This window comes from Homarus americanus, unplaced genomic scaffold, assembly GCF_018991925.1.
Source record: "Homarus americanus isolate GMGI-L3 unplaced genomic scaffold, GMGI_Hamer_2.0 scaffold57955, whole genome shotgun sequence".
NCBI lineage: Eukaryota > Metazoa > Arthropoda > Malacostraca > Decapoda > Nephropidae > Homarus > Homarus americanus.
This window is the reverse complement of record NW_024718508.1, coordinates 11,529-35,641: the sequence shown is the minus strand read 5'-3', so window position 1 is coordinate 35,641 and position 24,113 is coordinate 11,529. Positions and strand designations below refer to the sequence as shown.

The 24,113-nt window shown below is 43.7% G+C and overlaps 1 protein-coding gene across 1 annotated transcript; it reads right to left on the bottom strand.

The window, feature by feature from the left end:
- Positions 1–22,318, bottom strand: LOC121859681 (sodium-coupled monocarboxylate transporter 1-like; the record flags this gene model as incomplete). The annotated part of the gene is made up of 4 exons (XM_042356607.1): positions 1–191; positions 518–618; positions 21,784–22,031; positions 22,164–22,318. Coding segments are annotated over 4 exons (695 nt in total), but the record flags the coding sequence as incomplete, so codon positions are not given.
- Positions 22,319–24,113: the final 1,795 nt, after the last annotated feature.

Sequence of the window (24,113 nt, the reverse complement as noted above, 5' to 3'; positions counted from 1 at the left end):
CTAAGAGGAAGTGTTGAGGTTATCTGTGTTATGTCTGGGCAACATCTTAAACGCCTCCTCCTCCTCGTTGATAATGTCTTGGGTGACTGTGTAAGTGGGGCGACCCTTCACACTCTCCCACACACGCTTGTAGGCTCTGGCACATGCCGGACTCACCACTCCCTTACTCACATCCTCAGGGCTGTTAGGACCTGCCAGGATTAACGAAGCTGTTATCTAATTTATCATTATTTATGAATCATCATTAGTCAATATCTAAGTTTCATGATAATTTTACTTGAATAAAATCTGACTCTAATGTTTACAATCAATGTAGAATTACCAGACAAAATCTATAGAGTTATATCAACAAGAACTTGCACAGATTAGCTTTATGCTAAAAAATAATTACTTTTACAGTACATGTTTGAATATTGGGTGGTAATTCTTCCAGGACAAAGACAAAATATACAAATGGCACTTTTCATGTAAAGTAAGTGAGAAGCTGCACGATACCGAGAGGAAAAACTGTTCTCACCTGTCAACAGAGAGATGAGAGAGCTGATTATAAATGTCAGCGCCACAGCAATTATGCCCGTGTAGCAGTAGGAGATCTCGTAGATAGTGTTAGATTGAGTTCTGTGGATGAAATGTGCATTATAATGAATCCATCTTTCAAATATAATACTTACTGTCATTTGTTAAGGCGACATTACAAACTAGCAATTTTTCAAACAGGCAAGTAAATGCAATAATAGATCAGGAGATTCCAGATATTGTTCCTGATTGTATTTTTACGAATTCTCTTAGACACTTTTACGTAGAGGCCCGTGACGTCACATATATGACATCACGCCACCGCTGAATTACCAGCGACATCCGAAACTTATAGCTCTTTATCTACTGTGTTCCATACCACCACCTTCCAATACTACCACCACTTACCTGCTACTACTACCACCACTTCCGGCTACTACTACCACCACTTTCAGTAACTAACACCTTCACTACAACCACTTCCTGTTACTACTACCACCACTTGCTGTTACTACTACCACCACATCCTGTTACTAACACCTTCACTACCACCACTTCCTGTTACTACTACCACCACTTGCTGTTACTACTACCACCACTTGCTGTTACTACTACCACCACTTCCGTCTACTAACACCATCACTACAACCACTTCCTGTTACTACTACCACCACTTACCTGCTACTACTACCACCACTTCCTGTTACTACTACCACCACTTCCTGTTACTACTACCATCACTTACCCCTACTGCTACCACCACTTCCGGCTACTACCACCACTCCTGTTACTACACCTGCTACTACTACCACCACTTGTTACTACTACACCACTTCCTGCTACTACTACCACCACTTCCTGTTACTACTACCACCACTTTCTGTTACTAACACCTTCACCACCACCACTTCCTGTTACTACTACCACCACTTTCAGTTACTAACACCTTCACCACAACCACTTCCTGTTACTACTACCACCACTTCCTGTTACTAACACCTTCACTACAACCACTTCCACTTCCTGTTACTACTACCACCACTTACCTGCTACTACCACCACCACTTCCTGTTACTACTACCACCACTTCCTGTTACTACTACCACCACTTCCTGTTACTTTTTTTTTCTTTTTTTTTAACGTGGCCTCCAGCCTCCCCCAATAGCCACACCTTCGCCACCATTTATTTACCTTAATATTAAATATCCTAATACATAAGAAGCTATCCTATCTGTGTTGAATTAGTTGAGCCGCAGATCTATGCGGCATTCAGTGACTGTAGCCTCATAGTCAATATCTGCAGCAGTTGTCTGAGTAGGGGCAGAAGCTCTCGTTCCCCTGAGGCAAAGCAAAGCCGACCGAAGGAGAGAGAAAGACAGTCGACATCTCATTCAGGCTGTGACATAACTTCTGGGCTGCTGCTTCTGTTCGGAGATCAACTCCGCGAGTCTGGCGTAGAAACATCTTGCACTTGGGCCCATCCCACCAGAGGTTGTGAACACTAGAGGAGTGAAGCTGCCTTGATCAACGTTTTGAATTCTCTCCCCATATGCCCTTCTCTTGTCGTTCTCGTTCCTCCTATGTGCAGCATCGAGAGCTAGGTTGCGGTGACATGCGGCCATGGGATCAAAAATCCTGATGTCGAAGAAAGCTCGCTGTCCCCGCGTCCAGAATCCTCGAGCACTGACGTCCACGCGGGCTTTGTTAGATGTGTTTGAAGTCCTGTGTTGGAAGATCTCGCCATCCAATGGAAGGAGGGTCGGTTCTACCATGACGTCCCGGCAGATTTCCTTCAACATATTTGCTGTGAGATCCCTTACCTCGTCATGCCTCATGCATATGAAGCCCCCCTTCTTGCACACCATGGCGTGATCGCCATCATAGGAAGAGCCACACACGCATTGGGAGGGCAATCCTTCTACTGGCCAACCGTACCTTAGAGCAATGGCATCTGTAAATTCTTGTTTATTGAGACTGAAACCATTTGCCCTTATCGGTAACGTAGTTAACCAGTTCGAGGCGCCCACCTCCTGCGCTATAGCTACTTTTTTTTTCAAATTTTCTGGAACCTGCAGCAATCGTTGCTGCAACTTTTCATTTTGGCAGTGCTGTCGATCTGTCGTAATGGACCTACGAATCTTATTTACTTCGCTGGTATCCACTTCCCCTGTTGCATTCTGGGCTATTATGTGGTCCGTGAGGGCTGCCGTGAGCTTAAGTGAATTTTGATGTTCAGTGGCAGCAATCTCCTCTGGATTAGTTAGTCCCATCCCTCCCAGTCTTGGTGGAAGTGCAAGAAGTGCTCTTTCTGCTGGGGTTAAGTCAGGGTGTTTCACTAGTTTGGGAATGAACTTGACACTGATAGCTTCTTCCAGAGGGTGGAGGAGGGGTCCGATCTCAGGGATGGTACGCATCAGGTAGTTCCAGCGATGCTTGACTCCATGGGTGAATGCTGCAAAGGCCGCATGTGGCTCTGTGATAGCAATCTCAGACAGAGCTTGGATTTCACTAACCCTCTCATTCACCTTTCCCGCCACGTACTCGGTCTTGAAGTCCGTAGTGCCAATTACTGCGCCTAGATGTCTTTGGCCGTCCTTAGTTATTTTGACCTCACTTCCGCCAAAAACCTCCAATGCTCGTTCATAATGTTCTGGCTTCACGATGAGGAAGGACTTGCTGGCGTTTGGGTGGTACCCTATTTGTGGACCTCGCGATGTTACCAAGTCCCACCACTTTTTGATGCACTCCACTTTTCCTGCTCCTGTAAGGTCATCAGCATATGCCACTTGTTTGACCCCAGTTGTTTCAAATTTTATTTCTTGTTGGAGCACTGATAGGCCAATTGCATACATTGCCATTGCAACGGGGTCCCCCTGTGTTGTTCCCTCGGTCGACTGTAGGATGGTGTCACCTCATAGAGCCTTGTTATTTACTATTTAGAGGTCTGAAGGATTCCTATACGAATTTTCAACATATATCGCAAAGCTTGGACACTTGATCTTGATGTTGTGCAGTGCAGCCTTGCGGTTAAGTATGTTGAATGCGTTTGAAGCATCCACCAGGAGAACGGCCTCACAATCACGCTGCTCAAATATCAATCTCATGGCGTGAATGGCAGCCTCCCCACCAGCCTGGTGGCCAGCACACACTTGTAGGTTCCCTGCTGCTGCCCTGACATCATCCTTTACCACCTCCATTATGCACTTTCCGATGATCCGCCTCAGCACTTCCTCCACCCCAATAGGTCTACATCCTGGTTTCTTTTCCAGAGGAATAAGGCGGCAGGCCGTCAGGGCCTGGAGGTGATGGCAGCAAGAGGATGCAAGCTTTCTTGCAAGGGCGGCAATGGCAGTGCAGAGATCGCTTGCTACAGGGCCAAACTTGTTTGTGCTGAGGATGACTCTCCAACCGTTTGCATCTAGACCTGAAGGGCCGGCTCCTCCTCGAGTCTTCAGTGCCTTTTTCCACACCATCTCTCCTGTTATTTTCTCGAACAGGACAGCATTTGGTGGGATATAGTCACCCTGGAACCTGATGCCCTCATCTTCGCTTGCAGGGGGATGTTTCACTTTCAATAGTTTTAATGTCTCTCTGTTTATTGGCATCACCTCACCGGAGGATTCCTCTGTGAGAGATCTTACCGCAAGAGACACTTTTCCCACACGCATTTTGTGCTTAGCCTTTGTGTGTGTCCTCTGACAAAATAGATGTGGTATTATTGCCAGTATTTGAAGAGCTAGGGGGGCGAGGAAGCGGTCCTGAGTGTAATCAGTCATGAAGCAAGTCATCTCCCGAATCATTTCTTTGATGGCCGCATACTTGGGTGGTTCAAATAAGTTAGCGGGCGACCACTTGACAATTTCTGAGTACGTTTCTTTGACCCATATGTCTGCATTTTCCATCGACATGCCATTCCACTGAGGTGGCTGTCTCTCATTCTCCTCGTGGACACCTGCTACTAAGGGAGCAGCATTTGTTAGTACTACATTTTCGGGTTGAGTAGACTCACTGCTATCATTTCGGATATCATCGGGTAGTTGGGTCCCGGCGATATCCACTGTGGCCACCTGTGTCGGCTCCCTGCGACGTGGGTTCCGACACTGGTCTAGCTTCCTGCAATCCACACATGGTCGGTTGTTTCTCGCACAAACACAATTTGTGCAGTTTTGGTTCGGGCTAGCACAGACGCAGCAAAGAATGTTACCAGGCATAGTGAACAGCACCTTGGGCGACGGTTACGTCCGCCTCCGAACATCTGATTTAGTCCCAGGCACAAGATTATACTGGTTCTTATGAGGGAAGGGCGGAGAGGTGACAGGCTGGACTGCTGTGTCCAGGTAGTAGGGGCATAAGTGCGCGCGTGGGTGTGTAGGCTACCCCCCCTAATAGCGACCATCCATACATCAGAATGATACACTATGGACAAGAGTTTGTCACACCAGGCACTTGTTTATATATCCTTGGCACAAATAACCACTATTTATATGGTCTCACTGGTGTAATATCAGTTATGTATACTCACTTGGTTCGTCGAGACCCTATATTTAGTGTCCGTTACTATGGTGGGGGGGGGGGGGCGACCGCATGGGCAGCACTCTCGGCCCCATAGGAGCGATAGTCTCGGGACCACCCCTGTCAAAGTAGGCCTAACGACACTGACCTTGGCGCCGAGCCTCCTCATTATCCCACCACCGACCCAGCACAGGTCACCACTCACTTGGAGAACGCCGGTGAACACACGGAATATTTACAATTTATGCCGTAAGGGATGAGAAGAAACCTTGGGTGGCAATGCTTAGGGTGACATCCGATATTCACGGACACATTGTCAAATTCCCGATCCCACACAACGAGTATGTCCCCACCAATAACACTTTAGATCAGGGAGGACGTTCCACCACACCCACGCCGCGCTGGCCGCCTACTTCCTGTTACTACTACCACCACTTTTTGCTACTAACACCTTCACCACCACCACTTCCTGTTACTACTACCACCACTTCCTGTTACTAACACCTTCACTTCAACCACTCCTGTTACTAACACCTTCACTTCAACCACTTCCTGTTACTACTACCACCACTTACCTGCTACTACTACCACCACTTCCTGTAACTACTACCACCACTTCCTGCTACTACTACCACCACTTCCTGTTACTAACACCATCACTACAACCACTTCTTGTTACTACTACCACCACTTACCTACTACTACCACCACTTCCACTTCCTGTTACTACTACCACCACTTCCGGCTACTACTACCACCACTTCCTCTTACTACTACCACCACTTCCTGTTACTACTACCACCACTTCCTGTTACTACTACCACCACTTCCTGTTAATACTACCACCACTTCCGGCAACTACTACCACCACTTCCTGTTACTAACACCTTCACCACATCCACTTCCTGTTACTACTACCACCACTTCCTGTTACTACTACCACCACTTTCAGTTACTAACACCATCACTATAACCACTTCCTGCTACTACTACCACCACTTCCTGTTACTACTACCACCACTTCTTGTTACTACTACCACCACTTCCTGTTACTAGCACCATCACTACCCCCACTTCCTGCTGTTACTACCACCACTTCCTGTTACTGACACCATCACTGCCACCACTTCCTGCTACTGGTGGTAGCAGGAGAATGTAAGTAATTTCACTCGTGTGTAGGAATAGAGAAGAATGTGGTTCTCCCAGGATAATCCACGGAACAGAATATAACTAAGTAAATCTGAGAATAAAAGAAAATAAACAAATAAGCAAAAGTATTAAAAGAAATACAATAAGCACCAAGAAAGACAGAAAATGAAGAAAATAAAAGAAATATAACCAAGAAAGTTATAGACATAAGAAGGTAAGAGCCAAACTTCAAAAGTCGTGATATTACACTGGAATGAGGTGAGAGTGTTGGAGCTGGGTGAGAGGAAGTTAAAATGCTTGGTGGTGACCTAAGCGGCCATGTGGGATACACACAGAAGGTTTGGACAGTGTGTATGGTGAAAAAGGCTACAGTACAAGGAATATGGAAAGAGTAAGAATATTAAAGTTTGGATTTACACTGAATATGGTTGTATCTAATATACTATAGGAATAGCCGTGTGTCTGTCTGTCTGTCTGTCTGTCTGTTCTGGGCAGCCGAAACGGCACAATCGTTTTTCATCAAACTTGGTGGAAAAATCGCAAAAAAATTCGTAGAGTGGTAACAAACCTGGTCCCATGTCGATGCTTTTTTTTAGGAAGGCATTAATTAACCATTTTATTTACGCTGGCAAAAGTTGTCGCTGTACGTTGTCAGCCAGCTGGACGATTGCAGTTATCGTACGGCTCCCTCCTCCTCCCCCCACTTTTTCTCTTAGCCTACTTTTTTTTTAATGTTGTTTGGATTAGTAAAGGAAGGAAGATGAGTAAATAGAAGAAAGAAGGGGAAACAAAAATAGTTAGAGATAACAGGTGGGGGGAGCTGAGTTTCATCATGAGTCTGGATGCGCAGTTTCAACGCTACCAGATGACCTTACAGCTACAGTTAATACTTATTCCTGTGGCTGACTGTACATGGAAAAGGAGAAGAGATAAAAAGATAATAACAGGAATGCATGGAAAAGATGACTACAATAGACACAGGGTGAATACAGACAGTGAAACAGACAGGAGGTTGACAAAAATAGACAGATTCATATATGCACAAATAGACAATATGGCAACTAACATGACAGACAAACAGACAGCTGACTGACTGGTTCACATTACACCAGGGGTCACCAAACTACGGTCCGCGACGTCAGTTCATCAGGCCCGCAGGTGGTAGCTCCGCCTACGCCCTGACGTTACCATGGTTTCCATGGCTTTCGTTCTGGCTTGCAAGTATTGAACAGAATGATTATGCGGCCCGCTCTCGTCATTCTTTCAGTTATCCTGCCCACTGTGAAAAAAGTTTGGTGACCCCTGCATTACACAAACAGGCAGACACACACCAACAACGGATAAGACAGACAGATTTGACGACACAAAGAGTACAGACGGGCTTATAATCAAACACCACGCAGATGAACAGACAGTTGGGATGGCAATAGACAGGACAGATAGACTTGAGACAGATTAGAAGGCATTTATAAAGAAGAATAACACCAAATTGACCATAGCTACGTCAGTGAGGGTAGGAGGTCTTACATCCACCAGAGTAAACAATAAGACGCATTGCAAACTAACACCCTCGCGCGGAATGAACATCGATGGTCGGTCAGTCATGTGAGATGGGCCTAAAACTGACTAATGTAGATGATGACTATGATGACTTAACACAGGTGATGACTTAAGCAGATGGTGACTATTCTAAACAGAATCAAAGTCACTTCTCTTCATAATATAATTTATCTCGGAATGATCATCGGTGATTCATAATAATAAAAAAATTATAATTTTAACCTCTCTTTATGGCGAATATTTCTTTAACTACTTATTCTAACCTTTATTCTATTCCTTACTATAGTATACTAGATACTTACAGTAGGCTACCTAATAACCACGACCATGATTATAACAACCAGGACCATGATTATAACAACCACGACCATGATTACAACAACCACAACCATGATTATAACAACCATGACCATGATTATAACAACCATGACTATGATTATAACAACCACGGCAATGATTATAACAACCACGACTATGATTATAACAACCACGACCATGATTATAACAACCACGACTATGACTATAGCAACCACGACTATGATTATAAAAACCACGACCATTGATTATAACACCTACGACTATGATTATAACAACCACGACCATGATTATAACAACCACAACTATGATTATAACAACCACGACCATGATTATAACAACCACGACTATGACTATAGCAACCACGACTATGATTATAACAACCACGACCATTGATTATAACACCTACGACTATGATCATAACAACCACGTCCATGATCATAACCACAACCATGATTATAACAATCACGACCATGATTATAACAACCACGACCATGATCATAATCACGACCATGATTATAACAACCACGACAATGATCATAACCACGACCATGATTATAACAACCACAGCCATGATTATAACAACCACAACCATGATTAAAACAACCACGACCATGATTATAACAACCACGACCATGATTATAACAACCACGCCCATGATTATAACAACCACGAACATGGTTATAACAACCATGAAAATAATTATAACAACCACGAATATGATCATAACCACGACCATGATTATAGCAGCCAGGACCATGATTATAACAACCACGACATGATTATAATAACCACGACTATGATTATAACACCCACGACCACCGACCGATTATAAATAACCACGACCATGATTATAACAACCACGACCACGATTATAACAACCACGACTATGATTATAACAACCACGACTATGATTATAACAACCACGACCATGATTATAACAACCACGACCATGATTATAACAACCACAAATATGATTATAACAACCACGACCATGATTATAATAACCACGACTATGATTATAACAACCACGACTATGATTATAACAACCTCGACCATGATTATAACAACCACGACAATGATTGATTATAACAACCACGACAATGATTATAACAACCACAACCATGCTTATAACAACCACGACCATGATTATAACAAACGACACTATAGCAACCACGACTATGATTATAACAACCACGACCACGATTATAATAACCACGACTATGATTATATTGATTATAACAACCACGACCATGATTATAACAACCACGACCATGATTATAACAACTGATTATAACAACCACGACAATGATTATAACAACCACGACCATGATTATAACAACCACGACCATGATTATAACAACCACGACCATTGATTATAACACCTACAACTATGATCATAACAACACGTCCATGATCATAACCACAACCATGATTATAACAATCACGACCATGATTATAACAACCACGACCATGATTATAACAACCACGACCATGATCTTAATCACGACCTTGATTATAACAACCACAACTATGATTATAACAACCACGACTATGATTATAACAACCACGACAATGATTATAACAACCACAACCATGATTATAACAACCACGACTATGATTATAACAACCACGACTATGATTATAATAACCACGACTATGATTATAACAACCACGACTATGATCATAACAACCACGACCATGATTATAACAACCACGACCATGATTATAAAAACCACAACTATGATTATAACAACCACGACCATGATTATAACAACCACGACCATGATTATAACAACCACGACTATGATTATAACAATCACAACCATGATTATAGCAACCACGACTATGATCATAACAACCACGACAATAATTATAATAACCACGACTGTGATCATAACAACCACGACCATGATTATAACAACCACGACCATGATTATAACAACCACGACTGTGATTATAACAACCACGACAATAATTATAACACCCACGACTATGATCATAACCACGACCATGATTATAGCAACCACGACCATGATTATAACAACCACGACTATGATTATAACACTCACGACTGTGATTATAACAACCACGAAAATAATTATAACAACCACGACTATGATCATAACCACGACTGATTATAGCAACCAGGACCATGATTATAACAACCACGACACTGATTATAACAACCACGACTGTGATTATAACACCTACGACCATGATTATAACACCCACGACAATGATTATAACAACCACGACTATGATTTTTGTATGATATGGACACAAAGTAGTACCTTAAGCTGTGTATCCTTATATTACTCTTATTGGTTATGTATAGTAAAGTATTACAGAACATGTATTCTGTGTGGTGTCTCCATTTGTTATGCACCATGCTGTGTATGTGAATTATCATACTTACATTGTGTGTATTCAGCTTGTGAATGCTGGCATCTGTACAGGCCAGCGCGCAGTGATACATAGAGGGAAGACAGCCAGTCCTTGTAGTGGGAAAGCGAGCTTCTTGGTCCCTTTGTATATATATCTCCCGTACGAGAATAAGAACCTACTTATAAGATAACAAGTGTTTTTGTATACCTTCAGTAGTATAGAACATTTTGGAGGTATCAAGACGAACACAGATGGCGCAGTGATTATTTCTCAGTGAGATAGAGTGGACAAGCCTTCCCGCCCAGACTGTGTTAATGGCGTCTCGTCTTCTGCTTCATCATGGATTTACAGCAAGACTACTACAAGCCTCTAGACTTACAGTGTTGTGAAGTGCTATGCTGTGTACAGTGCTGTGCTGTGAAGTGAAGTGTTTTGTGAAGTGCTGTGTTGTGTATTTTAATCATAATTGTCTGTGCAAATTGCGGTCAGATGACTAAGGGAGATGGTCCAGCAGTGCGTCCACTCCTGTCTCTAGTCGGAGGGTAACTAACCGACCAGCGCTCGACGCTGCCCAGTTGCTCCTACGTCTGGCAGCGAGCCAAGCCTCCCCTACCGCCAGACACACACACACACACACACACACACACATTCACCTTATATTAAATTCTTGTGACTTACTTCAAACTTCTGTAATTCTGTGCATAGATTACGAGGGGCTGACCCGGTCTTTTGCACAGATAGAGTACAGAAGCTGTCGGCATGTCTCACAGGGATCAAAAAGATGCCCTGGACGATGGGAGTATGAGTATAAATCTGGGAGACCTCTCCCCACCCACGCTCAGGCCCCACGTTCCCCACAATGACAACGCCCAGTCACCCACAGAATGTCCTCGTTCATCGCGAGCAAGCTCTCCTGCAATGCATACGTCCACAGATCTCCTTCAACTGATTAAGTGGATGGAAACTTCTCGACGCCAGGACGATATTGCAAGGAGAAATGAGGAAGAAATTCGGTACAAAGAGTCTGAAAGATGACACCACAAAGAGGAACAAACATGCAGAGAACTCGAAGACATACGTAGAAGTGAGGATGACCTGAGAAGAAGAGAGGATCAAGCCAGATTTGAACTCTTGATTTCTCTGTTAGCCTCCCCACAACGATCTACCGTACAAGATTCGTCTGCTGCTACTAATGTTGATACGACTAGTGGTACTGGTACCTCATTTCCCAGAGTCGGATCAACAACACCTCAAAAGGCTGCAGTACAGACGCCTCCCTCTCTGAAGTCTGACGCTTCTTATCAGATGTTTCGGGAATGGCGTCGACGTTGGCAAGACTATGCAACAATGGTTGACTTCTCAAGTTTATCACAGCCGAAACAGATGATACAGCTTCGTATGTGCCTGTCCTTAGAGACACAACGTACTCTCGAGCACACACTTCAAGTGCCTCCTACGACAACTCTGACTGTAGAGGCCGTGCTCGACAAGTTACAGGAACATGTTAAGGGACAGCGCAACGAAGCACTCAGAAGAAGAGAACTCCTCCAATGTAAACAGCTTGATGGAGAATCTTTTGATGCATTTTTTGTAAGAATCAAGAGATGTTCAGAGGGGGTTGATGTTTGTCCTGGAAATTCTCAAGTCTGTGAAGAGACACAACTCAAAACAATCATTTTAACGGGTGTCCGAGATGAAGAGCTAGTTCAGCGTCTCATTTCCCTTGACCCCACTTCCTCCCTTCAAGGTGTAGTTACAAAATGTCGAGCGTACGAGGCCGCCAGGTGTGCGACTTCAGCTTTACGTTCACAACCTAACCAGGTGAGGGCGATGTCTTCCTACAGAAAGGGTAAGAAGCAGCAAGGTAATCCCACCCCTTACCCTCCAGCTACACCTTCAGCAGCAGCTTTGTGTAACAGCTGTGCGAGAAAGCATAATTCCTCCCAGTGCCCAGCTGCTCAAAGCGTGTGCAGAAGTTGCGACCGCCAGGGTCACTGGGCTTACACAGTCAAGTGCCCTGCTAGCAAAGTTCAGTGCAGACTTTGTGGTCGTGTGGGCCATTATGACAAATGTTGTCGTAAGAAGACACGGAAAGAACACCACCTAGGATCCAAGAAGTCATCCATAGGTAGTGCTGGCGCGCCCCCTTCTGGCAAGCATCAAGACGCTGTGTCCAGTCGTTCCTGCCGTCGTGTGCATTGTTCCACAGACACGACGCCCCATCACATCAATGTCGTCATTTCTTACGGTAACTTATCATCCAGTCTTCAGATGTTACCTGACACCGGTGCTGACGTCTCAGTAATTGGTCCACAACACTTAGCAAGTTTGGGAATACCCGGGAGCAACCTACAGCCCCCTCCTCAGACAAGGAAACTGACAGCTGATGGTTCCAAGATGGCTCCAGCTTTGGGATCTTTCTGGGCTCCTCTTACTTTTGGTAAGCAGTCTTGCTCAGCCCGGATTGATGTTCATGGTGGTATCCCGACTCCGCTTTTATCATATGGCCATTGTCAAGAGTTGGCCATTATTTCCAAGGAATTCCTCAAACCTATTTTAAAGGTCACCCATGTCAACATGTTGAAGGAACTCTCTATCTCTACTAACACGTCCCCTTCTAATGCAAGAGCTTACCTTCTCAAGGAGTTTGCTGACGTGTTGGTTACGAAGGAATCTTTGGGATCCACACCACTCAAGCCGATGGTGGGTTCACCTATGAAGATTCATCTTAAGGATGGTGCCACACCTTTTGCCATCCACACCCCTCGTTTGATTCCTCACGCCTACAAGGAGCTAGTTAGACAAGAGCTTGACTCCATGGTTGCTCAGGGAATCATCAAGCCGGCCGGAGACGAACCTTCACCTTGGTGCCACCCTCTCGTCCCCGTCGCCAAACCTCGTGGTGGAGTACGAATCACCACCGATCTGTCAAAACTTAACCAGCAAGTTTCCCGTCCAGCCCACCCTTCACCCACACCCTTCGCAGCTGTTCGAAATGTGGACCCGAAGGCAAAGTTTTTTACAACGATGGACGCCTTATGTGGTTATTGGCAGATCGAGTTGGCCGAAGACCAACATTTGAATACATTCATCACACCATATGGAAGATATCAGTATTGCAGAGGCCCCATGGGATTTGCCGCTACGGGCGATGCATTCTGTCAACGTGGTGACGCGGCCCTTCAAGGAGTCACGAATTGTGTCAAGGTGGTTGATGATATATTACTCCATGACGAAGACTACTGTGCCCACCTCTCCCGAATATATGAAGTTCTCACCAGATGTCGAAAGTACGGGATTACCCTCAACGCTGACAAGTTTGTAATCGCCGCACCATCAGTGAACTTCTGTGGGTACACTCTCTCAGCATCAGGTATCGCAGCTGACCCGGAGAAGTTAAGTGGAATCAGGGATTTTCCAACCCCTGCCAACCTGACAGACCTCCGTTCTTTTTTGGGTCTGGTCAATCAGCTGGCTGAATTTAGACCTGACATCTCCGCCGCAGCCCAGCCGTTATGCCCCCTGCTGAGCCCCAGGAGGACATTCCTTTGGACCCCAGACCATCAAGAGGCCTTCCAGCAAGTCAAGCAAGCCCTCTTGAGTCCACCTGTCCTCGCCTGTTACGACCCAGCCCTACCCACCGTCCTCCAGACTGACGCCTCCAGACTCTACGGCGTTGGTTACGCCCTTCTGCAGGATTATGGCGGTGGACAACTCCGCTTAATTCAGTGTGGATCCCGGTTCCTGACCGACGCTGAGACCCGTTATGCCACGATTGAGCTGGAGATGTTGGCTGTTGTCTGGGCGATGGCGAAGTGCCGCTTCTACCTGATAGGACTTCAGCACTTCACCCTCTTCACGGATCATCGCCCTCTTGTACCTATTATTACACTGCCCTGCATAGTTTTTGAGGTTTGTGTATTATTAAGCTTTTCTGGGTGTATTTTGCATGCTGATCTCAAAAATGTTATCCATTTTGCTCAATCAGGTCAGAATTTTGTGCTATAGCATTTTAAGCGGAGATTCAGGTAAAATATTGGCATTTTTCGCTCAAAATGGGGTCCTCATATTCGTTCATTAAAAAAATCATCCGAGACATTGGCAAGCCTCACAGAAAAGATTTCGGTCAGTTTTAATGCCCTTACGATGCATTTAAATACACCCACGTGCTCGCCGGCCCTTTAAATGTCCGCCGTGATGGAAAGGAAAAGAGTATATGTCCGTGTTTTTATACATATATTTTTTTCACAATTAAATTTCTTTTTCATCTGGTGGTACATGGCATGTACTAGCAACCACCCCGATGTGCCTCTAAAGTCTAGACCCTCAGTCAGTGTCTCTCGAGACTTCAAGAAAGTGGGAGTGTGTGCGTCTCTCTCTCTCTCTATCTCTCTCTCTCTCTCTCTCTCTCTCTCTCTTACACACACACACACACGCATATTTCTAATCATATACACACCTGTTTTTTCTTCTTACAGAGTTGTACATTTAATCATGAATCGGAAGTGCAAGAACGACCCGAACAGGTTTTGCTATGTGTGCGGTTGTGTAACAATGACAGACCGACAGTGCACCATTACTCCCCTAGTGAAAAACTTATATCATGCATACTTTGGAATGAAACTTGGAGACCAAGATAAAGCTTTTGCCCCTCACATGTGCTGCAAAACATGTGTTGAAAATCTGCGGCGCTGGAGCAACAAGAAGATTCAACGTCTACCATTTGACATTCCTATGGTATGGAGGGAAGGCAGAGATCATACCACGGACTGTTACTTCTGCATGACAAACCTTCAGGGTGAGTTATACTAATACATCAATACTAATATATCAAATGCAGTATGTTCATGCATTCTTAAATATATCTGTAAGTTAATATGTTATGCTATCTTGATACTAAATCTTTTGTTCACATTTCAGGTATAAACAGGAAGAACAAACATCATGTTAAGTATCCAGATGTACCCTCAGCCATCAAACCAGTTCCTCACGGACCAGGAATACCAATACTAACTCCACCAGAAAACTATAGGGACATGATACTCGATGACGATCATGATATCGATGAAGACATAGAAGAGACTGACGCTTCCAGTACATACTTGCCCACAGCTTCTGCAAAAGAGCCCATACCCTTCAGTCAAGCTGAGTTGAATGATTTAACAAGAGACTTGTGCTTGTCTAAGGAGTCAGCTCAACTACTAGGATCACGGCTTTGCGAACACAATGTCTTAGCACCAGGAACAACATTTGCCTGGTACCGTAACCGTGACAAGGAATTTCGCAAGTTCTTCAGTTTTGACAAGGAAACTTCATTGGTGTATTGCAACAATATCAGTGGACTCATTGCAGCTATGGGAATATCATACAATATATCAGAGTGGCGGCTCTTCATTGACTCCTCAAAAAGAAGCTTGAAAGCTGTGTTGTTGTTCAATGGAAACCAGGTCGCGTCTGTTCCGGTGGGACATTCAGTGCAGATGGATGAGAACTACAACAACATGGAGTATCTGTTAACTGCTCTGAAGTATAAAGACCACAATTGGAAGATTTGTGGAGACTTCAAGGTAATTTAATACACCAAAAACAGTTGCTTTCAAAAATTTATATTTTGTTGACAGTTTTTCTAATAGGTAATTATGTCTGCCGACATACTGTCATATTATGAAGTGTTAATATCTTTTATTAATAAAACTATTCAGCTAAACATATTTTTAATCTGTTTTTTCCACAGGTTGTGTCCATGGTGCTGGGCCTACAAGGTGGTTACACCAAGTTTCCATGTTTCCTCTGTCTGTGGGATAGTCGAGCAGACAAGCAGCACTACATGCAATGTGACTGGCCTGCAAGAAGTGGACTTACTCCAGGTTCTCACAATGTTGTTGCCCATGCTCTGGTGAATCCGCAGAACATTCTTCTTCCGCCACTGCACATCAAGCTCGGTCTGTTCAAAAACTTTGTAAAGGCACTGGACAAAAAAAGCCAGGCTTTCAATTTTCTGAAAGAAAAATTTCCAAAAGTCAGTGAGGCAAAGCTGAATGCAGGAATTTTTGATGGCCCTCAGATCAGAGAGCTTTTCAAAGATCCCAAGTTTGATTGCAGCATGGTTGTAAATGAGAAGAAAGCCTGGCATGCCTTTAAGTCTATTGTCTCCAATTTTCTTGGCAACTACAGAAGTCCAGAGTATGGACGAGTTGTTGAGGACCTACTTCTGAGCTACAAAGTTCTTGGTGCACGCATGTCCATCAAGATGCACTTCCTCAGCTCCCACTTGGACTACTCTCCAGAGAACTGTGGTGATGTGAGTGAGGAACAAGGAGAACGCTTCCATCAAGATATCCGTGTAATGGAGGAGCGGTACCAGGGTCGCTGGGATATCAACATGCTCGCCGACTACTGTTGGTGTCTGAAACGGGAAACCCCAGACACCAACCACCAAAGAAATTCTCTGCGACAGCCATTTATGCATGTCTAACTGTAAAGGCATCTATGTAGTTGACATATTTTGGTCCTATGTGTTGTGGTTACATTTCTTATGATATATTTTGCATAAAAATTTGGACATCATATTTAAGAATTTCGATTTTTTCCTAATTCCCATAGCATAAAAATCTGACCTGATTGGGCAAAATGAACGGCATTTTTGGAATCAGCACGCAAAATACATACAGAATCAGCTAAGAAACCCCGCACCTCATGAATTTTTTTTCAAATGCAGCCCAGTGTTATCAATCACTACTCTTTGGATGCAGTAGAGAATCCTCGCCTTCAATGTTTGAAAGAGAAGCTTTCGCCTTATCTGTTCGCGGCTGTGTGGCGTGCGGGTAAGCTGTTGTGCATCCCGGATGCCTTGTCCCGCGCCCCTGTCAGTCGCCCCACCCCAGAGGACGAGACGTTGTGTTCTACAGCTGCTGCATCCCTCAAGTCAGTAGTTTCATTGAAGGCCGTCTTCACATCAGAAGAGTCTACAGCACCGGATGCAGACAAGACCCTTGAAGATCTCCACACCGCAGCCCGGGCCGACCCTTCCTACATCCGGCTCGTCGACTGTGTGTCCCAGGGATTTCCATCTAACCGATACGACCTTCATGAATCGCCACTCCCGTACTGGAAAATACGCGAGGACCTCTATTGTGACGGAGACCTCGTCTTGTATGGTCCACGAGTAGTTATTCCTGCTGCCCTACGCCGCCGTACCTTGACCCGCCTTTACGACAGCCATCGAGGAGTGGAGGCCACCAAGCGACGGGAGAAGCAGACTGTATTTTGGCCCGGAATCGACGCGGACATTGCAAGTACCGTCCGTGCCTGTGAGCCGTGCCAAATTCTGCAACCCAGCCAGCAACAGGAACCTTTAATGTGCGACGATAACCCTTCAAGACCCTTCGAGTCTGTGTCGGCCGATTTCTTTGCAGTGGCAGGGAAGTCCTTCCTCATCATTGCCGACCGACTGTCTGGATGGCCTGTTGTCGTCCCCTGTGGTAGTGATACAACGGCTATTGCTACCATCCGGAATTTCAGGCATTACTTCAGAGAAGTTGGTGTTCCCCTCCGCCTCAGGACTGATGGAGGACCCCAGTTCACCAGCCACGAGTTCCGGGACTTCATGGACCGTTGGGGAGTCCGTCATGTCATGACCTCGCCCCACTACCCCCAGGCGAATGGACACGCTGAAGCCGCAGTCAAGACTGTGAAACACCTGTTCCTTAAGGTGTCACCCTCAGGAAATATCGACTGCGAGGACTTCGATCGAGGTTTGTTGGAGTTACGCAACACCCCGAACTTCACCGGACGCTCCCCAGCCCAGGTTCTATACGGACATCACCTAAAGGTCTTGTGTTCCTGCCCACCCGAAGTCTTTTTCTCAAGAATGGCAGACCAAGACTGAGGAATGTGACCGCCGTGCAGCAGAACGAGCAGCAGATGTCGCTGATCGGTACGACTGTCATGCCCGCCCCCTTCCCAGGTTGAGTATTAGCCAGCAGGTCAGGATTCAAGATCCGGTATCTCACTGCTGGGACAAGGTTGGGGTTGTCATGGGTATTGGCCGGTCCAGGGACTACCAAGTGCGTCTTCCTAGTGGTAGAGTATGGTGGAGGAACCGTCGTTTCCTCCGACCTATGGAGCTGCCTAGTGTTGACCCTTCCCCAGTTGAGTCCCCTAATGTTGATGTCCTTACAGTAAATCCATCCCCACCTTGTGTTTCTGCCCCAGTACTCCGCAGGTCCGAGCGACTCAGAAACAAAAGGTCCGCTCAAGATGAAACTATGAGCGTATAGGGGGGAGGGAGGTGTATGATATGGACACGAAGTAGTACCTTAAGCTGTGTATTATTATATTACTCTTATATTATTCTATTAATTATGTATAGTAAAGTATTACAGAACATGTATTAATTCTATGTAATATCTCCATTTATTATGCACCATGTTATGTATATAAATTATCATATTTATATTTTATGTATTCAGCTTGTGAATGCTGGCATCTGTACATGCAAGCGCGCAGTAATACATAGAGTGAAGACTGCCAGTCCTTGTGGTGCGGAAGTGAGCTTCTTGGTCCCCTTGTATATATCTCCCTTACAAGAATAAGAACCTACTTTTAAGAGAACAAGTGTTTGTGTATACCCTGAGTAGTATAGAACATTTTGTAGGTATCAAGACGAACACAGAGTTACCAAAAGGAGAGTGTGGAAATCTAAGGAACAAAACATAAGGAAAGCATATCAAGTTGGGTTGAAAAGAGTGGACTCTGCTTCCAGTACTGAGAGGGGTAGTGGAGCGAGATACTGGGCCAAAATAAAGGACTTTCTGCTGACATGATGTGGGGCAGGGTGAAGGGCCAAGCCAGGCATGCAGTGACAAGCCGATGGATTATAAAGTGAATAGACAAATAAGGGAAAAAATAAGATTGCTTGAAGCCTTGAGGATGTGTGGTGACAAGGAGGAGCACCCGATGGCCAATTACAGACACAGACGAAAGTTTACAAGTCAAAGGAGCATGAATTAATCCCGAGCTTCCAGTAGCCGTTCCATTCTCTTTTCTTGCCAATTGCTTGCTTCACTCATTCTCTTTTAACTCTTGGATATGGTCTCTGAACTGGTTCTGGTACTCATAAATTGACTCCGATCCATATAAACTTCTCGTTCACAGTCGGTCGTAATTATTATTTTTTTTCCAAACCTCTTTGATTTCCTTCTTATCAACCAATAAATTACCATGTGACAACAGACCACGTGGTGTCCCCATGATGCTACGACACCACGTAGTGAATGAGTTGCTACAACATCAAGTGAGGTTCCTCATAACACCATCTGTGAGGGAATTATTACACCACATCAGGCCCCTCATACACCATCTGTGAGGGAATTATTACACCACATCAGGCCCCTCATACACCATCTGTGAGGGAATTATTACACCACATCAGGCCCCTCATAACACCATCTGTGAGGGAATCACTACATCATCAGGCCCCTCATTTACCATCTGTGAGGGAGCTACTACATCATCAGGCCCCTCGTAACACCATCTGTGAGGGAATTACTACACCACGTCAAGCCCCTCATAACACCACCTGTGAGGGAACTCGTACTCCACGTGATGCCCTCATAACGCCATCTGTGAGAGAGTTACTACACTACGTGTCTGCTGTTCAACACCTCAGCTCACATGATCTACGTGTGTAAACATTAATTTTTATGTTCACTGTATGTTCCTTCACCTCTCTCAAATGAAGGCTTTTGTTAAACCACCAATGTATGTAATAAGCCATTTTATGTCCAATGTATATTTTCAGCCTTCTGGCTGCAGAACTTTTTCAATAAACCGTTTATTATTATTATTATTATGAATATTATTATTATTATTATTATTATTATTATTATTATTATTATTATTATTATTACTATTATTATTATTATTATTATTATTATTATTATTATTATTATTATTATTATTATTATTATTAATATTATTATTATTTTTATTATTATTTCTCACGCACTGCTCACCAAACATCCTCGTTCATACCCGCTATTTGCCACTCTACTTCTTTACTTTATTTCTTACTGGTATGTAACATATTTGCTAATTTTTGTGTATTTATCTTTGGTGTTAAGTTCTAAGTTGCTGCTAATTTTTGCGTCTTTGCTCTGTGTAGTTATTTGTGGTAGGTTTTAACAATTAATAATTCCATGTTTTATGTTCAGTGTCATTTTTTTTTGCTATGTGTTTAATATAACCAAAGCTGTATTCAATTTTATTTGTCATGTTGAATTTTATACTGTTGTAAGTCATGTCTTCGGTCTGACGATGACAAGAGATATTGTCTAAACGTTACCCAACAAATGTTGTTGTTTATCATTATGTTGGTGGTGGCATTCATCCTTCGTTTACGCTTCCCCCGAGGAGAGTCAAATATTTAAGTTATACTAGTCAAGTTTTTTGATCTGACAGGTGGGTACTTGTAAACCCGGACGTACGGCATAGAAAACAGTGCGTTAATGTTCGAAATAAGGCAAACACAGTATTGGGTTTTATATCTAGAAGTGTAAGTAATAAGAGTGCAGAGGTCTTATTGCAACTATATCTTGCGCTAGTCAGGCCGCACCTCGATTATGCGGCTCAGTTCTGGTGCCCTTATTATAGAATGGATATCACTTCACTAGAGTCAGTGCAACGAAGAATGACGAAAATGATTCCGGGACTTAGAAACCTTCCATATCAGGATAGGTTAAAGAAACTTAACTTGCATTCCCTAGAAAAACGAAGAGTGCGGGGAGATATGATAGAAGTATTAAAGTCGGTGAAAGGAATCAATAAAGGGGATATAGATAAAGTTCTTATAATATCCGAGCAGGATAGGACTCGGAGCAACGGATTTAAGTTGGATAAGTTTAGGTTTAGGAGGGAGATAGGAAGGAACTGGTTCACAAATAGGGTGGTGGACGAGTGAAACAAGCTTAGCAACTTTGTAGTTTGTGCTGGAACTCTGGAAAGTTTCAAAAGGAGGCTAGATAGATTCATGGATGATAGAGAGTGGTAGTAACTCTCGACAGGAGCTGCCATGCACAGGCCAACCGGCCTATTGCAGACTCCTTATTTTCTTATGTTCTTATGTTCTTATAACCTAAACGTCCATTATTCAACATTAAACCGCTAATAAATGCTTTACACTATGTCCTGTTTGAATTCCTTTGTCACCTATTTAAAGTTTGACACATTACTGCTTCATGGTGTGTATAGTCAGATCGTGAAACAGATGTAGTAAATGGACCAAAACATCAGACATACAGCTTGACAAGTAAGTAAAACCAATTAGAGTTTGGTGGTACTGACCCATCGACAGCTGTGGTGTTGGCCGGCACAGCATCAGGCAGAACGGTGGTCGTCAACATAGTATCAGCAAGACGAGTGGTATTGTTGACGAGGCCGGTGACGGTGGCGTTAAGGAAGAGGGCAAGGTCCTCCGGGCAGCCCTCAGTAGACAGTGGCAGGCGGGGAGGCGACCCCCCTCCTCGCACAAATTTACCAATAACTACCCAAACACTGAAGATGAACGACAGTACGAACCCCACCACAGCTCCCTGTGATGATGGGAAGCAGCAATATTTACCAACAGATACCGTCATTAGATATCGCTATATAAAACAGCTCTACTTTTATCACATGGTTCTTATGGTATGACTCAAAAGATCAACTCTCCAGTCTTGTTTTACCTTTGCATTGACCCACGGTGCACAGACTCCTGTAAAAAATAGACCAGTAACTGGGCCTCCCACGGCAGACACGATGCTGCTGGCAACGTGGAAGATGCTACCCAGCTTCTCCACCATTAGCCCCATACATATGCCTGCCACACCAGCCATCACAGCTGCAAATTTAAAGTGAATGTTACTCCAAACATTATTTCTGCATACTTGGATACAGTCACCTTTGATATTGATGTTGATATTGAACCAGTTTGTTTAGTTAGCCAGAAGAATACTTATACAGAATGGACAATAATAACAATATTGACATGGCTGAGCCTGTTGAGAACCTGAGTTCTCATAGTGGCACCTGATATATACTGTACAGTACAGTTCAGTATATTTATCTCGAGGAATTATTGTATAACATTTAGTATCATCTGGTATTATTTGATCATTATTTTTTTTACATATATCTAATAAGTAAATACATATTTTGCAGTGGAGTTGATATACAGTAATCTGATAAGGGAGGGAAACAAGACAACATAAGATAAGCAAATAGACAAACTGAAGCCTAATAAGTCACCTGGTCCCGATGAGATATTTGCCAGAGTATTAGAGGAATGTAAGGATGAGCTTAGTATGCCCTTAGCAAAGTTGTTTAACATGTCATTAAAAACAGGTGTAGTACCAGAATCCTGGAGGATAGCGAATGTAATACCGATTTTCAAGAAGGGGGATAGATCACTATCCTCTAACTACCGCCCAATGAGTCTAACATCATTAGTAGGTAAATTACTAGAATCAATTATTTCAAACTCTATTCGAAACCACCTAGAGAAGCACAAGTTGATCAATGATTCCCAACATGGCTTCATAAGCTGGCGTTAATGTCAAACTAATCTATTAACATTCTTTTCATCAGTTTTCGAATCGGTAGACGAGGGGCACAATTATGATGTGGTATATCTCGACTTTAGCAAAGCCTTCGACAGAGTCCCCCACGAAAGACTAATTAGAAAGGTAGAAGCGCATGTCATCAAAGGTAATATCCTTAAATGGGTTAGGGCGTGGTTACAGGACAGGAAACAGCGAGTGAGCATAAACGGCACTAAATCGCATTGGAGCAACGTCACTAGTGGAGTTCCCCAAGGCTCAGTACTTGGACCATTATTATTTATTATATACATAAACGACATAGATATCGGCATAGACAGCATCATAAGTAAATTTGCTGATGACACTAAAATAGGAAGTGTAATTAAATCTGACAAGGACTCTGCAAAACTACAGGAAGATCTAAACAAATTTTTCGAATGGACGGAAAAATGGCAGATGAAATTCAATGTGGACAAATGTAAAGTACTCAGTACAGGAGATGTAAACAGGGAAACCAGTTACCAGATGAACAACGATGCCATTGTGGAATCCGACTGCAAGAGAGATTTTGGAGTAATGATAAGTAGGAATCTTTAGCCAGGTAAACACTGTGTTTTTGCTCGTAACAAGGCTAATAAAGTACTTAGGTTCATACAAAGGAGTGTTAGTTACAAGACTAGCGAGGTCATCTTAAAATTATATCTAGCGCTCGTGAGACCTCACCTGGATTACGCAGTTCAGTTCTGGTCACCGTATTACAGAATGGATATAGAATCATTGGAAAGAATCCAGAGGAGAATGACAAGACTAATCCCGGGCATTAGGAACCTTGAATACAGAGACAGGTTAAAGCATCATAATTTGCACTCCCTCGAGAGACGTAGAGTGAGGGGCGACATGATAGAGGTGTATAATGGAAGGCAGGGCTAAACAAAGAAAACATTACAAAGGTACTCAAACTATCCAACCAAGAGCGAATTCGTATCAATGGTTTGAAATTAGACAAATTTAGATTTCGGCGTGAAATAGGTAAACACTGGTTTGGAAACAGAGTAGTGGATGAATGGAACCAGTTACCAAATATCATCATTAACT